Source organism: Prunus dulcis, chromosome 4 (genome assembly GCF_902201215.1).
Source record: "Prunus dulcis chromosome 4, ALMONDv2, whole genome shotgun sequence".
NCBI classification, from domain to species: domain Eukaryota; kingdom Viridiplantae; phylum Streptophyta; class Magnoliopsida; order Rosales; family Rosaceae; genus Prunus; species Prunus dulcis.
Genome location: NC_047653.1, coordinates 1,098,038 through 1,114,983, shown reverse-complemented (window position 1 = coordinate 1,114,983; position 16,946 = coordinate 1,098,038). Strand labels below are relative to the sequence as shown.

The window sequence follows — 16,946 nt, the reverse complement described above, 5'->3', positions numbered from 1 at the left end:
CGTCAGCACTGTTCACGATTGTCGGTTCTGATGAATATTGGGACGTCTGAGAGAGAGAACCGTTTCCGTTTGTTTAGATTAAAAAACTGGGCCCAACGTGTAAATTTGGGCCCAACATGCCCCGACTTGCCTAAATATATTACAATTCTACCACAAGAACGGCTTACGTGGCCGTTCCTAGAACCCACCCCTAATCCAACGTAATCACTGTCTCGACATTCAAAATCTCTCCCTCACTCACTCATTGTCTCGTTCTCTCTCGCCCTTGCGATTAGGGTTTCTCTCTCTCCTCTTTCTCTCTCTAGATTCACACGATGATGCAACCTGGGGCAGGCGGTGTGGCTCCGTCAGCATTAGGCCAGCAGTACGGGCAGCAGCCCTACATGATGATGGCGCCGCCTCCCCCGCCGACGGCCCAGGCACCTCCAATGTGGGCCCCGCAGTCCCAGGTGGCCCCACCGCCTGGGCAGCTCGTCCAGCAGCAGCCCCAGCCAGCCTCCGCCGACGAGGTCCGTACGCTCTGGATCGGCGACTTGCAGTACTGGATGGAGGAGACCTATCTCTACAATATTCTTGTTCACACCGGCGAGGTTCGTGCCTTATTTTATTTCTTTTTGTTTTCAATGCTGAAAGTTCTGATTATTATTTATTAGATCTGTGGTTTGCCTTATATCAACCCAAGGAAATTCCTTTATAAAAAAATTTGGTTTGCCTTCTATTTTATGTATGTTTCTGTGTATTTAGATTGTGATGGCTTTACAAGTATACAAATGCGTTCTTGTATTCATAAAATATTTACTTTTTTATTTTTATTTTTATTTTTTATGATGCGTTTGTGCTTTCAGCTTGTTTCTGTGAAAGTCATCCGCAATAAGCAAACTACACAATCAGAGGGTTATGGATTTATTGAATTCAGTAGCCGTGCTGCTGCAGAAAGAGTACTTCAGTCGTACAACGGTACCCCTATGCCAAATGGTGCCCAGAATTTCAGATTGAACTGGGCATCTGCAGGGGAGAAGCGTTCTGATGATACCCCTGATTATACCATATTTGTTGGAGACTTGGCTTCTGATGTGACGGATTACATGCTTCAAGAGACATTCCGGGCCCGTTTTCCCTCATGCAAAGGTGCCAAGGTTGTCATTGACAGGCTCACAGGGCGCACCAAGGGATATGGGTTTGTTAAGTTTGGAGATGAGTCCGAACAGTTGCGTGCCATGACTGAGATGAATGGAGTTCTCTGCTCAACAAGGCCTATGCGAATTGGGCCAGCTGCTAACAAAAATGCTGGGGGTAGTCAGCAATATTCAAAAGGTATAGTCTTGATGGTTTCGTGTATTTGTGGTTTCGTTGAGGCTGTCTGTGAATTTCTCTTGTGTTGTGTTTTGCGAGGAGAGAACAAGTACTTTAATTGGGTTTCCTTTCTCTATGACTGGTATTCCTTCATTCGTTTTTTCCAATACACATTACTAACTTGAATATGGAATGGTGAGGCAGTGTATTCCAGTTCTGATATGGTATCCAGTGTGCCAAACATTACTTTTAAGTTGGTTAAGTTTGCTTCCTTACAGCTATACTCTCGAAGATGAGCAGTACTTTCCAAGTCATTTAATTCCTATAATTTCTTTAAAAAATTTGGGCAAGGTAAATGATATTAAAATCTCGAGAACTAAAAGAACTCCTGTTGTCTCAAAGCAGGGCGTCAGGAGGCTCTGTCATCTAAGGGCCTGCTACTGATTTCAGCTGAAATGGTTTCCCCTTTAGTGCGTGGCCTCGCTTAGGTCAGTTTCCCATTTAATGTATTGGCCTTTATTCTGATGTGGCATTTGTCATGCTACATTTTCGAATTTTAATTTTTTTTTTCCAGCGCGTTCAGTTGGTTCAACTTTCAATAAGTTACATATTGTGACTGTTCTAGTTTCACTCGAGCATGTTCCCACTTTACTGGTAGAGAAGTTCGCTTGTGTTTTTCTAGTAACGTGTCCGCAAAATTTACATCTTTGATTCCTTATGTATCGTACCCTTCTGCCATTTAGTTAAATTTTATTGTTCCCCCTTGTGATCCACGTATTTCCTGATTTTGATTAATCTTGTAGTCTTTAATCCCTGAGAAAGGGTTCTGGAAGGAGTGCATGTTGCAACTTACAACTCATTGGAATTTACTGCACCTAGCAGGCTGGCCATCATTGGGAATCTCGCGTTATAATTTAGTCTTTGTCATGATATGACTAGGTTTTACCATGTTAATATAAGCCAGACTGGTCTGGAAGTCGGTTCGACTGAGATAACCATGCACTGCTACTTAATTTAGGTTGTTTGATTCATTGGACTGAATTAGTGAACTGGATAACTCCATGTAGATAGGAATGTTACTTGGGAAGCTGGTAAAGAACTAGTTGGTCCAACTGGTTAAACCACTTTGACAGCCAAATAAGTAGGTTTTACATGCTAAGTTTCAAACCTCTGACCCAGTAGCAGATGGAGAAATGTGGCACCACCATGAGTATACCCATGGGTTGCCAGTCTTTGAACAATCCTTTTCCATGATTTCTTTTGTACGGTTAAAACACCAGTCAATAACTCCAACTGTTATTTTGCTTGCATGCCAAGCCTGGTATCTTCTCTATTTTGTTTTGGCATTAGCCATGGCATAAAAAATTCTGACCTGGTTTTTCTATAGTAATATCTCATTGTTAACAGTGGTCATCCATACTGATGGAAACTCATATTCAGATGAACAACTTTTTATATTTTTTCTTCTGTCTGATTTTATTTAACTAATGAGTCGGGTTTGCTATTGGCCTCTCTCACCTGGTTTAATGTGCATTACAGTTTCACACCATATGTTGGTTAGACCAAATAGATTGAGTTCGTTTAGGGATTAGCAGGTTGGCATTTAAAGCCTTACTAGACCACTTAATTCCACTTATTGACCAACCGGGATTTCCTTGTTCTACGTGAATGACGGGAGTCACTAAGTCCTCCACCCTTTCCCAAACATGGACAACTGTCCTCAATATTTTTCAGCATATATAGGTGCACGTGCATATGGTTTTCTATTTTGCATGATGCTTGTTGGGCCTCTTACCATTGGTGCAAGGTGGATGGATGATATTAATTCTGAGACTTAGTCTTCAAATTGTTATAAGAATGTGTCTTCTTTGATTTGTTCAACAATGCAAGTACTAAGACACACAGTGAGCATCCCATGAGCATTATTGAATTGTATTAGGATAGTGGCTATCTGTATTTTTGGTCTGTACCTATAGGATATTGGCAGCTGATTTGTTTATATTCTTTTTGTTCATTTTTCTTCTTTTTCTTTGTTGGGAGAAAGAATAGCCAGCAAGTTTGTCAGCTTTTCTCCTCTGTTCGTTTTTTAGATTGATAGGATCAAGGGTTGTAAACTGTTGTTCCAAAAGTATCTCAGCTGTTAGTTGAACTTTTCCACATGCAGGTTCATATCAGAATTCTCAAGGTTCAAAGAATGAGAGTGATCCGAACAATACAACTGTGGGTACTTTTTGGAATTTTCCTTTGGAAATCACTTAGCAACGTATCTCTGACTTTATTGATTTCTGCTGCAGATATTTGTAGGTAACCTGGATGGTAATGTTACTGATGACCATTTGAGACAAGTCTTCAGCCAGTACGGTGACCTATTACATGTGAAGATACCAGCGGGCAAGCGATGTGGGTTTGTTCAGTTTCAAGACAGGTAGGCAGATCTGATAGTCTTCTTTTTGGAGATGTTTTATGATGGAATATCACAGAAACCTACTATTCTGTTTTGTATTTATGCATCAGAAGCTGCGCTGAAGAAGCATTGCGCGTGTTAAATGGATCTCAGTTGGGTGCACAAAATATCCGACTTTCATGGGGCCGCAGTCCTTCAAACAAGCAGGTGCTTTGCTTTAACTTAACATTTATAACTTGGAAATTTGCAGATTCCCCCTGAACTTAGACTGATATGCCTATGTTGGCTTTTTCAGCCTCAGGCAGATCCAAACCAATGGAATGGCGGTGGCTACTATGGATATGCACCCACTCCCGATGGTTATGGGTACGCCCAAGTTTCTCAAGACCCTAGCATGTACTATGGAGGATATCCTGCTGGGTACAGTAATTACCAACAGCCGCCACAGCAGCAGCAGCAGCAAGTGGGATATAGCTGAGTGTTGAGAGCGTTTTTCAGTGTTCACTAGAGACCGATAATAATATTGTGATACTGATTGAGGCTGAACATCTTTCTATGTTTTATGAGAAGTACTTTTTGCGATGTGATCTTGTATTGCCAAGATTGCATGTTTACTTATGGAAAGCCTTCTGGAATATCTCTTTATAGTTTTGCACGCTCTGTTTTAATGACCCACTGCTTTTAAAATTGGAACAATTTTCTTCGAATTATAGTTCCCTGCAGTCTGTCGAGGCCATAATGATGAATCTGTAAGGTTTCAACAAGAGCTACGAACAAAGAGCACAGTCGATCGAGATTGAAAAGAAAGCTTTCAAGCTGTTAAAACCAGTTTTTCTTAGGTTCTTTGTTTAACTCAAATGGCTTAGAAATGGGGCAATAGGAAAGGCCCCTCCCAAAAACAAAAAAAGGCGCGTATAGCCGCCTGGCTATACTATTTAAATGTTGATGCATTTAAAATTTATAGCCGTGCGGCTGTACTCTTTAAATATTAATTTATTTAAAAAGTATAGCCGTTCGGCGGTACTCTTTGAACATTAATTTATTTAAAACGTATAGCCGCCTGGCTGTACTTGTTAAATATTAATTTGTTAAACAGTATAGCCGCTCTACTCTTTAAACTCTTTAAATATTAATTTATTTAAAAAGAATAACCGCGCGGCTGTACTCGGGATATAATCTTTAAACGCTATAAATATTAATTATTTAAAAGTATAGCCGCGCGGCTAGACTCTTTAAATATATTAAAATTCAAGTGTATCATTCCGAAGCCACAAACCCTAGTAAGGGGTTTGTAGATTAAGATAATCACTACTTTACCCTTATTATATTATATATATTTTAGTGTAATCTTATTAAGGGTATTGTTGGCACTTTGCCAGCCAAAAAAGATTGACAATGGGCCTTCTCTTAATTATTTAGTATAGATTTTACGAGAAATTGATGGAGTGATCCTTCAATTCAAACAACCCGTGAAGTTTTACGGACCGGCGAACCAGTTTTAACTTATTTTGGCTCTTTGGTCGTTTTTAATGCACCTTTGTTACTTTGAAATTTAATGATTGATCTGTGCTTGAAAGGTGATGAAAGGCTGAACTTCTTGTTGTCAAGCATCGAATTTGTTTGTAAATTGTAAATTTGAACATAGGAGGCAGTGACGCATTCCACGAAATACTTTGTATGAATGAACTGGATTATGAAATCTGCTCATGTTTCTCAAGTATTTTGTACTGCACGATTGCAACGTTTGCAAGACAACTAGTTACATCTGTGAATTTGAATACTAGGTTATGGCATTCAGTTATGATTGAAATATTTGTATGAATGAACAAGGTTATGATCTCTTCCCACAATCATAATTTGTCCAAGCGAGTAACAGCGACCGATCAAAAATTCGCGGCACCTCAAATCCCTATAAACTTCTGTTTCTTGGCTGTGTTCATGCATCGCTTGGAGAACCATTCATCCTGGGTTTCAGTCTGATCCAGTGTTCCCATCTTTATCTGCAACATCAAAGAAGGAAAAAACGTAAGCAAAATAATACAATGAAATATTAATTAAACAATGTACCAGAGTCATAGACAGAAACCTCAGGTTCAACTTAAACCATTTTGGCCAGACCAATTTAAACATTCAACTTGATTTGTCTAATAACTACTCTTGGTCTTGCTTCAATGCTGAAAGGGTAGGGCCACAGGGAAGAAAGGCTAAGATGTTCATGCTTCAATGGGCAAACCTACCATCCGCAAGTATTGAAGTATTTTGGGTGCAGTATGAAACAATACAAAAGGTGCACAGACACAAAGGCAAAAAGACTAAAAATAGAAAAATATACACAAAACAGTAAATTAAATTGAATAACAGAGAGCAAGTGTGATATCAATGCAAGAAGCACAAATCCTTGACCGTACAGGTAAAAAAGCATTGACCTTGAAAAGCTTCATTTCAAACCAAGGGCCAATCTCCTCCAGCTCAATGGATTTAGGACCTCCATGCTTCCCACAAGTATGATGCCTGTAGGTTCTCAGTTTGTTAACGGAAAAGCAAAGCAACACGTGCACATTTAGCGAAGAATAGAATCACAAATAAGAAAACTCACTTACTAAATCAATACCTAAAGACACAGCAGGGAAAATAAAAGCACAAATGAGACAACAAACCTGAATGAAATATAGTCCGACCGATTGGAAAAAGTGTTTATGCGTTTTGTATCTGGCTTTGGCATTGGAAAGAGATGCTTCAAAATATTTGCTATTCTCTCACCCAACTATCAATACATCAGGAAGAGAAAAGATAATATAATATTATGTTAATAGGGTGGTAACTAAGAAGGCCAACTCAGAAATAGGAGTGACATATTTATACATACGATTAAGGTTATATGCAAACCCAAAATAATAAGCCATTAGAATGGGTTATTAATACAGACAAGCACCAAAATAAACCAGCAGAGGATAAAATGGTGATTCAAAGGGTGAGACTCCTCAAAATTTCAGTCAGTAGTTAATTCATGAAAACAGTACTGGTCATTTATTCGCAGAACAATTATAATCTGTGAACAACACTATTAATCCATAGGGTCTTATCTTTCTTCGCAAATATACTGTGTAATGAGAGCAATTAAGACGAAGATACCTTGGTCATGAAATTGTCAAGAATCAAATGTGGATAAACCTGCGGCATTGTTCCCATAGCTTTCTTGTCCTTGATGTCATGTCTTGTAACCTATTAACTAAAATATTTTCAGCAAGATGCCCAAACTATTAAGTTCAAGCATAGATACAGTAAAATAGCAATAAGGTCAAAAAAGGATCAAGCTCATAAATCTCATTAATTTAACGGGTTTAAATTTCAATGTTCATCATGATTGGCATATTTCAATTGTCACTATCAGCTCTTCCTATTATATTTCTTTGCACTAGGAAGCTGATGCTTTTATATTGAAAAAAAATTATAATCTGTTGACCATCATTCTTCTCTTTCACTTTTGAAAACTCTATCTCTGCCACAATTTTCCAATGTTTTGCTGCTGAAGAACCCTAGAAAATTGTGGTCTGGATTCTTTTTCTTCAGTCCCAAGTCAGTTTTAACATCAAATATTTATTTTACATTAACACAGATCATTACACTACTTAACACATTGAGCAGTTCAAAAAATGCTGTTGGATCAAAGGGAAGGGGATTATAAACAAACCATCAGGTACGCCACGATTTTCATGAACCAACACAACATCTGTAAAATCATGTGCACGGCAAGTTTCAATAATTTCAGAAGTAACCTGCAGGGTTTGGGAGAAAAATAAAAACTTATTGTCAATTAGATAGTCTACTGTGGAAAACAGACCAAGGGATCAGAACTATGGCAGGTATATCCTCAAATGTAATACGCCATCGAGAAAGAATTCTAACATCTGAGATAAATAGAATAACATCATAATAAATTGAAGCAGTCATTTGCCTGGAAAAAGATGTTCACCATGTTCTCAAATGTAGGGGTCAATCTAGACATAATCACAACACCAGATAAATGGTGAACAGTAAAAGACTAAACAAACTGAACTGAAAAATCGAAGGAAAATATGTGCCAATGACGGAATGTGGAGTGGCACGTGGTTAACGATGTGACACATAACAGAAATGAAACAGCACCATGCACAAAAAATTATTTGCAAATAACAATTCCGGGGGAGCTTTTTTAATTTCTGGTGCCTATGGAAAAGTTGAAATGACAGAGCTTTGGGGTCTATGATACTTTTATGGACTTAGAAACACAACCTGTACATTAATATTGTTAGAAGAAACACTAGTCCAGCCACTTTATTACTAGTGCAACGATTAGGTTGATTTTTACAAGGTAAGTGGAGTGTTCTCTTCGCAGGTCTTGCATTTATGAGTTCATGTTAAGCAAATAGCAATTAATCCTAATTGATTAACTTCATAGTAGGCTCAATTTCTGTTACCGGTGTAACACCCCTTACAACATAGTTTTTTTGATAAATGAGGGAGGGGGCATTCAAACTTGGGATCTCTTCCAAAATTAGGAAGAGAAACACCAGTAGACATAAGAGCTAGTCGGTTCCCTACAACATAGTTAAAATGGTGAACAAATTATGTTCAAAAACTAGATGTCCACATAAAAAATAGAACTGTGAAATAATTCACTGTTGCATTCATATAAAAGATTCAACAGATCAGGGTTCTCAACAAGCCCACAGGAAGAGGAGACCAAACAGCCCGGCCCAATCTCACAAACACTCCTAGCACCAAAACGTCCCATGTACCTAAGTCCTAATTTCCAGACTAAACCCCCAAGTCCTGGGCGTATATTTGATATCAATGTAAGAACAACAAAAGCAAAACTTGGAAAATGCACATCAAGAAACAGAGGATTTATGTAAAGACAAATAGGGAAGAAAAATATGCCGAACAAATTTGGGAACAAAAGTTCACCAACCTGGCCACCACGGTTCATTTGTTGTGCATTAGGAAAAACAAGGTTCAGTTCCTACAACAATGTTATGTGAACCACAATGTCACTAACCAAAACCAAATTTGCATAATATGACCCAACAAAGTGAACACAAAAGGTGCAGCTAGATGAATAAGAAATTGAAACAGGCTAAACCAACCTTTGCAAATTGTACTAGCGGAGCACTCGGATTCCAGGAAGTAGTTATCAAAATCTTGGGATCTCTTTTTGCTGCCTTTGCATACTCATCGTCGATATGTGTCCTTGGTACTAGGATTCAGAAACGAAAACCATGAAGAATTGACCACATGATAAAATGTAAAGCTAAAAATTTCAGGGCAGTTGGATGTTAAGAATATTACGGGTTTTTATTTTAAATTATAGAAGAATACTAACCCTTCCTACTCTGTTTAGTACATCAAGAATAAAAGGTTTCTACAGCATCCAAAAACCATGTACCATGTGATCAGTTTATGTAGACCCTCATCTTTGTTCCCATATTTTCATAAAACAAAAAGTAGCCACATTTTCATAAAACAAAAAGGACATTGGCGGTCTAGACAACCAAAGAACACTCATACCAGCAGTGTTCTCATCTTCGAGATCGATTTCTCAACGAAGCACCGCCTCTTCATTCCGAAGCTCAGTGGGAATCGGTTTTCCCTCTGCAACAAAACAAAAAGGTGCCCCAGATTAAGTAGAAAAAAAAAAAAACTTCAACTGCAAACACAAAGATAGAGGGGAACCTTGCAGAGCTTCTCTAATCTTGCGCTTCTTCTCGTAGATAAGGCGTTCTTTGCCTTCTAAGCTATTTCTGTACAAATATTTCCTCAATCTAGTATTTCTTCTCAACATAATTGATCCCTCTCTCATGGCTCAGGAATGGTGATGTCGACGAGAGCGAGACGGTAGAGCGAAGAAGGCTACAACTTCTGCCTTCCTCCATCAAAAAGAATTGAGTTCATCTCTACCCGTCGTTTTGAAAACAAAAAAGGAAATTGTTTTTGAAAGTCTTGTTTCCTATTGGGCTTGAAAACCTAATGTCACTTGTTATACGATAGGCCCAGATTGCCAGAATAGAGGCTTCTATAATCTACCACTACCTTCGTGCGCGCTCTCTCTCTCTCTCAGTTACACACACAGCTTCGTCGCTCTGATCTCTTCTTCCGACGAAAACGTTTCAGTGGCGAGGTAAAGTCTTCTCTCTGTTCATCGGAGCTTCAATTCGCTTCACTTTTATCGCTGACCAGACAAATATTTAGTCTTTTAACGATACAATATCCTTTTGATGTTTTTGTCTTGCTATTTCTTCTCTTTGCTTCTAGACTTTGCTTTTTTCTGGTTTTGGTTTGTTTCTTTTTTCTCTAGTTCAATTTCGTTGCCTTTTGATCGACCGTACATTGTAGAAAATAACTGCATTGCCAAAGATTTGTTCTTTCTCTCTTTTTTAAATTTCCGAATTGAAGTGGAAGAAAATTGTTCATATGATACGAACCTTGCTTCATGCCATTGTTGTTAAAGATGTATAACCTTTGAGGAAATTCTTCTTGGCAGGGCTAGCTTGCTCGATGGACATAATCTCCCAACTACAGGAACAAGTCAACACAATTGCTTCTCTTGCCTTCAATACCTTTGGAACACTACAAAGGGATTCGCCACCAGTTAGACTTTCACCAAATTACCCAGAACCACCTGCGAATCCGACGGAGGATGCAGAGAATTTTGCTGAACAAGCCAAGCTCGTGAGTGCCGCTCTGGTTAAGGCTGCTAAGCAGGTGCAGCATTTTTCTGTGTTTGATAATCTACCATTATCTTGAATCATGATCAACTAATCAAAATGTTGTTACTTAGTTTTAGCTTGTTTGCGGTCAAATTGTTAACGGCATAATCCTTCTCTTGTCAGTGCTATCCTTTCTTTTCGTTATGTGATATGATTTGATGTGCGAAGAACATCTCATTTATCAATTCGATTCGTCCGCTTCTTGAGTTGTTCAACTAAGATACTACCGCCACTGATTCTTGCACAGTTTGATGCATTAGTTGCAGCACTTCCTTTAGCTGAGGGAGGGGAAGAAGCACAGCTGAAAAGGATTGCAGAACTGCAGGTATGGAGTTCACACATTTCTCCATCCAAGGTCTTCATATTGCTTCATTTGACTGGACTTTGTACACCTTCTTTCTTAAACTTTTGGTGAAATTGTTTAGGCTGAAAATGACGCTGTTGGCCAAGAACTTCAGCGGCAACTGGAAGCTGCAGGTGTATCTTTCCCTTCCATCTTGCTATTTTTATCATACTTGTGCTCTTGAGAACTACTACCTTTCACTAAATATGCAAATTAGTCATGAGCTTTTTTTTATGTTTCATGGTGCTTGCGCCAGATTGTTTGTCTTTTTTCTTGTTATGACTCTGATAACTAATAAGTTCAATCGTATTGTGATGTCAGAGAAAGAATTAAAGGAGGTCCGTGAATTGTTCAGCCAAGCAGCAGATCATTGCTTGAACTTGAAGAAACCCAATTAAAGATGTAGTGTCTTCTGTAAATGTAAAACAATCTGTAATCTCTCAGGTCTGCCTGTTCAAATTTTCATGACAGCTTCAAGTTTTTTTTTTAAAAAAAATTTACAAATTATGAACTCCTAAATGCTTAGAGTTTTGGGCTTATAACAAATGAAAAGAGGTGATTCTTGTGTATGTTTTGGCTTTTGTTGTTTAATATACTGCATGACCAGGAAGCGACATAATAACATCAACAATACGATGACAACCCATCTACTTGAGGAGATGGTAAAGATGGATGTGACCAATGACCATTGTGATTATGGGTGAAGAAATAAAATAAACTAGTTAATTAACACTAATAACTCGATTATAATTAATGTTATAGAGGCGAGAGTAACCAAACAAAGATGAGTTTGAAAGATTTGTTTCTTCTATGCAAAAAAATAAAATAAAATAAAAGATTCTTGTGTTCCAAGACATCCTTCCTACTTACGTTACCATTAGCAAGGGTGGTCATCTCAAGCCGATTCAATATCAACTTTGATTGATCCATCTGAGATTGACACATTTCATTGAGTCAGAAAATTTGATTTTCAGCTCATTCCTTGGTTATGCCTCAAAGATATCCCATTCTTTTAACGTATTAATAAAAGAACCCCAGTCAAAATCCAAACATTCAGCTAAACAAAAAAAACATGTTGGGGCTGCCTGCCGCAATATGATTTTCTGCTCATATTGCGTCACGGAATTTATCATTTATCAGCATCCAAGATCTAACCTGTCCTGTAGTACCAAAAGGAACACATTTTCCAGACGCACAAAGCGACCTGAACGCAGGTCACCCTGCAATTGATACTTAAACACAGCACAAAGCAAAACATGATTTGGAAAAGAGAAAACCAAAAAGTATAGAAACTTCTTAGTTGCCTGCAAGAAAGCCCTTCAAAGATAATGGAGGGATAACCATCAAACAACTGAACAAGTACCAACATCATCCAAACGGTAAAAATTAGAACCAGACTGAAATGAATAAACTGATAACAAAAACCATAACCATCCTTAGCTGTCAATAGTAAAGAAAGTCTGATACTATAACTGTGTCTTTGTCATACTCCTAAGAATTGAAACCATTAGCAACTACTTTTACCTGTTTATTCCTAGAGCCCTGATACGGCATGCATCATCTGTCTAACTCTCCTGTTTTTCAGTCACAAACAGAACTCAGACCCAACCACATTGTTTAACGTGGATCTAAGATTGTGTACGTGGAATGACATCTTCGACATCACAATCCACATTGCTAATGGCACCAGAAGAACTAGAGATATGGGGTTCAACCATTCCAGGAGGAATAGATCCTTCAGATGCAAGCTTCAATTCAGATGGAACAGTCTCTCCCCCAAACATCTGGCTGGGCTTTGGCGCAGGGTAAGCCTGTTCTTCCATCACAATCTCAACTGGTTTACTGGCTAGATCAGAAAAAACGCATGCAGGTTCAGCAAATACAGGAGTTTGGTTGAGTTCAATATTCAGGCTCTTTGCCACATCATGAACCAATGCATTCTTTTCAGGACCCATATCCACAGCTTGAATTTGAGAATCCTTACATATGGTTTCAATGCCTGGTATCACAGAAACTGGTGCAGATTCAGAAAATACAGGAATTTGGTTGAGTTCAAGATTCAGGCTCTTTACATCATCACGAACCAATGCGCTCTTTTCAGAATCCACACCCTGAGGTTGAATTTGAGGATCCTTACCTACGGTTTCATCAGCTGGAATGACAGCAGTTGCTGCAGGTTCAGCAACTACAGGAGTTTGATTGAGTTCAAGATCAAGGCTCCTTACTTCATCATGAACCAATGCACTCTTTTCAGAATCCACAGCCTGAGTTTGAATTTCAGGATCCTTACATACCGCTTCAATGCCTGGTATGTCAGCAACTGGTTCAGATGCTGATTCGGTTTTTGATGCTTTGTTGGCCTCTGTGCTATTTGGTCCTTCCATTATTTCGGCTGCTTCAACTTCCTCCAACACTTTATTCTGTTCAACAATGTTATTAAGCTCTGACTGTCCCATCGCAGGGGCAGATTGGCTATGAGTTACAGGCTCCAAAATTTGTTGTGGCATGACTTTTCCTTCCAATGAAGGGCCTACATCATTCTTCGGCAAATTATCAACAGGAGGAATCATAACGGAGAAAGATTTGCTTTCAAGTGACTCCGGTACGCCAGGGATAGAGGATTGAGTTTGGTCTGGAACTGTAGGTGTTTGGTTTTTCACCTCAGCAGGTTGCCTATTACTTTGCTCTGATGGGCGGGCAGAACCATAAAGCTGAGATTGCAGGTTGAGAGGCGGTATGGGAATATCTTTTCTTTTGCACATCTTAATATGAGGAGCAATGTCATTTGCTGGAGTAATTGGTGCGATTTTCTCTTGTAGAAATACAACACCCCGCAGCTGAGTGTCGGTGTCTCCTACCCTGACATTGAGAAGATAGCCAGCATCAAATGAACCTTCAATCACTCCAGTGACTACCTGACCTACCATTTCACTCTCAACATCATCACTTGTACTCTGTTTGTTTTTCTTCAAACTTTCAGCTCCAGGCCCTGCAGTCGCGCTCTCTGCATGAACAAGATTCTCATCCTTACGTGGGCGTCCACGTTTTCGCTTCATAGGGGGGTCCGGCGAAGATAAAGAGCTCGTTCCTTGACTCTGTTGATTCATGCTGCACATAAGCGCAAAAGTAACAGATTTCGCACAAGTTCTAAAATTCTCCCCTGCAAGGAAAAAGGTAATCTCATAACCTTAACAAATGGTAACTGAAAACAGTATGATATGAATATGACTACAGTATAAGATTGTTCAACAAATTTATAATATGATTGACTACAAAAGGAAAGAAATGAAACTGAAATGAGTGCCAATCATAACAATAAGGTCCTGAACCATAGAGAAGCACCTATTCTTTCTTTACCAATTATAACACCATGATATTGTTTCACCTCAATCAACTTAAAGATCTATCAAAAGTTCAAATTTTCATAACAACAGACAAATATGATTGACTTAATTTATTTAGATCTAAAATCACACTCAAAAAATGTTTAGTCTAATTTGCAAAAGACCAAACATAGATCTCTCTGGATCTTCAGATCTCCACTTATACAACCTCAATCAATTGACAAATCCATACAGAGTTTAAAGTTAATGCAATAACCAAGAAATATAACAATTAAATTTAATATAAAATCACACCGAAAAAATGCTAAGAAAGTCTACTTTGAAAAAGACCTCAGCTAGATCTCTCTGGATCATTACATCTCCATTGATTTATGTACAAAGTAAATGTTTATCCTTTTAACCCAAAAAAAAAATAGTCAGAGCCAAGGCCTCAGAATTCTCACCAAGATTTATGATCAGGATGAAGGATTAAGCCGTCTTGACTCTTTCACGCTTGTGCCATTATCAACACTACTTAGGGGGGGTGAAGAGTAGAGTAGAGAGTGAGAGGGTCCGCGGCGCAGAAAGATGAAAGCTTCTTATTTATAAAGAACCCTAGTGAAAATGGCAAAGATCCACATTTGAAGAGCCCATGTAAAAGCTATAATTAACAATTTTACCTAAAAGAGAGAAAAAAAAAAAACATCTATGAATTTGGGCCGGAAGTTTCGGAAAAACATTGTGTCAGGCCTGTAATGTAGTCCAAATTTTGGCTATTCCGAAGTTATCATAGCCCAGTGCATTCAAACCTCAGAAGCAGGAATGTCCTCCTAAAGGCACAGTCCAGAACAGACGCACGCCTCACCCCCACCCCCTGTCATGTTAACCTTAGGAATTCCCAAGTAGAGTTGCTTCCTAGCCCCAAATCCTGCAATTCACTGATGGAATTCCATTAATCAGAGTAGTGTCTAATTTTCCTTCTGGACACCCCAAACTTCAGGCTCAACGCACAAGCATTGGCAGCTCCACTTACTGCATTAATGTGAGTATCCAACTGAAAGATAATATATCATTCCATGCATGTATAGAACCATGTTAGCTTTATCTTTTGGTTCATTGATGATATTTAATTTTGAGGGAGCTATTGAAAAGTTCACAATCATAATCATATACTTCCATTTTCTTTATGTGGTTCTAACAATCTCCCAACATGTAAATGTAACAGATTAGAAGTTTTAACAATTGAATTCCCCAAAGCCGCGGAAGCATTAAGAGATTTAAGAAACTAATATAGGAACCATTGTTTGATAACCTTTTTTGTAAGTTAAATTTATTTATTAAATAAAATAAAATAAAAAACTAGCCTAGTACAGAAGCTGCATCCAAGAGTTTATAAACAGAAAGGAAACAACTAAATCTACCAAGGAATTTGACCAATCAAAAGCCATCCCCACAATTGACCCCTTAATTCCATGATTGAATGTTCTAAAGCATCTAAAGCTTTTGCATTCCCCCCAAAACACAAGTACCACATAACACATAGTAAAGCATTATCAGATTTTCCCACAAAGCTATGACACCATTCTAGTAGCAAGTTTTGATCATATCCTGACATAATCCAATTAAAATTCTAAATAATGACGACATAAACCCCAAAACACTCCTAGGCCAAATGAGAATGTAAGAATAGATGATACACCGATTCCCGAGAGCCCGTCCACATGTAACACCCATGAAGCAAGACTTTCCGCCATATCACCAAGATATCCATAATTAATTTTCCATGAGCAGATAAAAAAACCTAAAAGGACCTTCAGTGGCACATATGGAATCGAATTCATATATTATTTGCAAAGAGATAAATGTTAATTAATACAGTAGATTATAAAACTACTCAGCATACAATAATTGAACTTAATGATACTATCATGGTTTGATTTTAAGCAATGAAATGAAATAAGTTAATTAGATATTTCAATCTCCTTATCTCTCAATGTTTTCTTCATGGTCACCATTACATAATTGTTTCTCCTTTTATGTATCTTTGCATTCTCATTCATAACACGATTAAACTCTAATGTTTGCAATGTCCCAAGTTTCAGAAACCTTGAGGTAGTAACAAAACATCTCTTATTCAAAATAAGTTCAGAATAATTAGATTATGAAAGTGTGAATAATTGAATTGAAGACTCAATATTACAAGCACTAACAAGCATAAATGAAGGAGATAGTTTTCCAAGTTTGTGTTAAACAAATTTGGACACCAAAATATTAAAATAAACACTCTGGCTCCAAGTTAACTAAACAAATGTTTGGAAGCAAATAAACCCAAAAACAGACACACTATGAACAATAAAGAATTTAACAACGTAAATGCATATGCACACATGCACCAAAAAAATATTCAATCTTTAAAAGAAATACAATAAATAGAATACTGTTTCTGATGGAAACAGTCCTTCTTTTCCACTCCATTACTCATCTCACTCAAGCCAACAAACATGTAATTTCAGCTCATCATGAATCAGCCCACATAAACAAAGAAAAGAGTCTCCCTGGTTCCTCAGATCAAAACCCTAAAGCTACCCAGATCAAATATAGTAATATTTCACTGATGCATTGATGAAATCAAAACAAAAATGCAACGCCAAAGAAATTACAATCACCACAATGCTAACACAGGTTGAAGCACTTACATGTGGCTGGCGAGGAAACGAGAAGCGCAAATCAATCAAGAAAATCCAAAATCCGTGGCAATGGTGGGAAAATCGTTTTCCTGTTCTTTATTTTATTTCATTTGTTTTTTCTTTCTTTCTTGGGCTTCTTTATTTTTTTGG

General features: G+C 38.1%; 3 protein-coding genes and 1 pseudogene across 10 annotated transcripts; 2 read left to right on the top strand and 2 right to left on the bottom strand.

Annotated features, from left to right (window-relative positions):
* The first annotated feature begins 177 nt into the window (after positions 1–177).
* Positions 178–4,340, top strand: LOC117624729 (polyadenylate-binding protein RBP45B-like). 4 transcript variants are annotated; one of them, XM_034356150.1, is made up of 6 exons: positions 178–590; positions 846–1,314; positions 3,458–3,513; positions 3,588–3,718; positions 3,808–3,904; positions 3,993–4,340. In XM_034356150.1, exons 1-6 carry the CDS (start codon positions 315–317, stop codon positions 4,173–4,175), a joined length of 1,212 nt encoding a protein of 403 aa, XP_034212041.1. In that variant the 5' UTR covers positions 178–314; the 3' UTR covers positions 4,176–4,340. The 4 variants fall into 4 exon arrangements, 3 of the variants coding, with proteins under 3 accessions (XP_034212041.1, XP_034212043.1, XP_034212042.1); XR_004585366.1 differs by lacking the exons at positions 3,808–3,904; positions 3,993–4,340 and adding an exon at positions 1,699–1,781 and having other exon boundaries at positions 204–590; positions 3,588–3,646; XM_034356151.1 differs by lacking the exons at positions 3,808–3,904; positions 3,993–4,340 and having other exon boundaries at positions 207–590; positions 3,588–3,722.
* Positions 4,341–5,366: 1,026 nt separating this feature from the next.
* LOC117626549 lies at positions 5,367–9,556 on the bottom strand (annotated as a pseudogene). Its single transcript, XR_004585592.1, has 9 exons — positions 9,410–9,556; positions 9,245–9,328; positions 8,824–8,933; positions 8,649–8,699; positions 7,332–7,473; positions 6,830–6,926; positions 6,355–6,461; positions 6,124–6,208; positions 5,367–5,697 (listed from the first exon to the last, which is right to left on the bottom strand). The product of XR_004585592.1 is annotated as a U3 small nucleolar ribonucleoprotein protein IMP4-like (transcript).
* Positions 9,557–9,585: 29 nt separating this feature from the next.
* On the top strand, positions 9,586–11,355 carry LOC117626548 (mediator of RNA polymerase II transcription subunit 21). The gene is made up of 5 exons (XM_034358285.1): positions 9,586–9,854; positions 10,218–10,438; positions 10,691–10,768; positions 10,869–10,920; positions 11,108–11,355. The coding sequence occupies exons 2-5, from the start codon at positions 10,232–10,234 to the stop codon at positions 11,182–11,184; spliced, it is 414 nt and encodes a 137-aa protein (XP_034214176.1). The 5' UTR covers positions 9,586–9,854; positions 10,218–10,231; the 3' UTR covers positions 11,185–11,355.
* A 715-nt stretch (positions 11,356–12,070) lies between these two features.
* LOC117626282 lies at positions 12,071–16,908 on the bottom strand. Of its 4 annotated transcripts, none has more exons than XM_034357954.1 (3): positions 16,806–16,890; positions 14,574–15,037; positions 12,071–13,946 (listed from the first exon to the last, which is right to left on the bottom strand). In XM_034357954.1, the coding sequence occupies exon 3, from the start codon at positions 13,900–13,902 to the stop codon at positions 12,415–12,417; it is 1,488 nt and encodes a 495-aa protein (XP_034213845.1). In that variant the 5' UTR covers positions 13,903–13,946; positions 14,574–15,037; positions 16,806–16,890; the 3' UTR covers positions 12,071–12,414. The 4 variants fall into 4 exon arrangements, with proteins under 4 accessions (XP_034213845.1, XP_034213843.1, XP_034213846.1 ...); XM_034357952.1 differs by having other exon boundaries at positions 14,574–15,047; positions 16,806–16,886; XM_034357955.1 differs by lacking the exon at positions 14,574–15,037 and having other exon boundaries at positions 16,806–16,908.
* Between the last annotated feature and the right edge of the window lie 38 nt (positions 16,909–16,946).

Excerpts from the sequence above, each read along its gene's own strand:
- LOC117624729 (XM_034356150.1), top strand. The coding sequence starts at position 315 with ATGATGCAACCTGGGGCAGGCGGTGTGGCTCCGTCAGCATTAGGCCAG. Across the intron at positions 591-845 it reads TTCTTGTTCACACCGGCGAG|CTTGTTTCTGTGAAAGTCAT; the intron begins GTTCGTGCCTTA and ends TTGTGCTTTCAG. Across the intron at positions 1,315-3,457 it reads TAGTCAGCAATATTCAAAAG|GTTCATATCAGAATTCTCAA; the intron begins GTATAGTCTTGA and ends TTCCACATGCAG.
- LOC117626548 (XM_034358285.1), top strand. The coding sequence starts at position 10,232 with ATGGACATAATCTCCCAACTACAGGAACAAGTCAACACAATTGCTTCT. Across the intron at positions 10,439-10,690 it reads TGGTTAAGGCTGCTAAGCAG|TTTGATGCATTAGTTGCAGC; the intron begins GTGCAGCATTTT and ends ATTCTTGCACAG. Across the intron at positions 10,921-11,107 it reads GCGGCAACTGGAAGCTGCAG|AGAAAGAATTAAAGGAGGTC; the intron begins GTGTATCTTTCC and ends TTGTGATGTCAG.
- LOC117626282 (XM_034357955.1), bottom strand. The coding sequence starts at position 13,902 with ATGTGCAGCATGAATCAACAGAGTCAAGGAACGAGCTCTTTATCTTCG.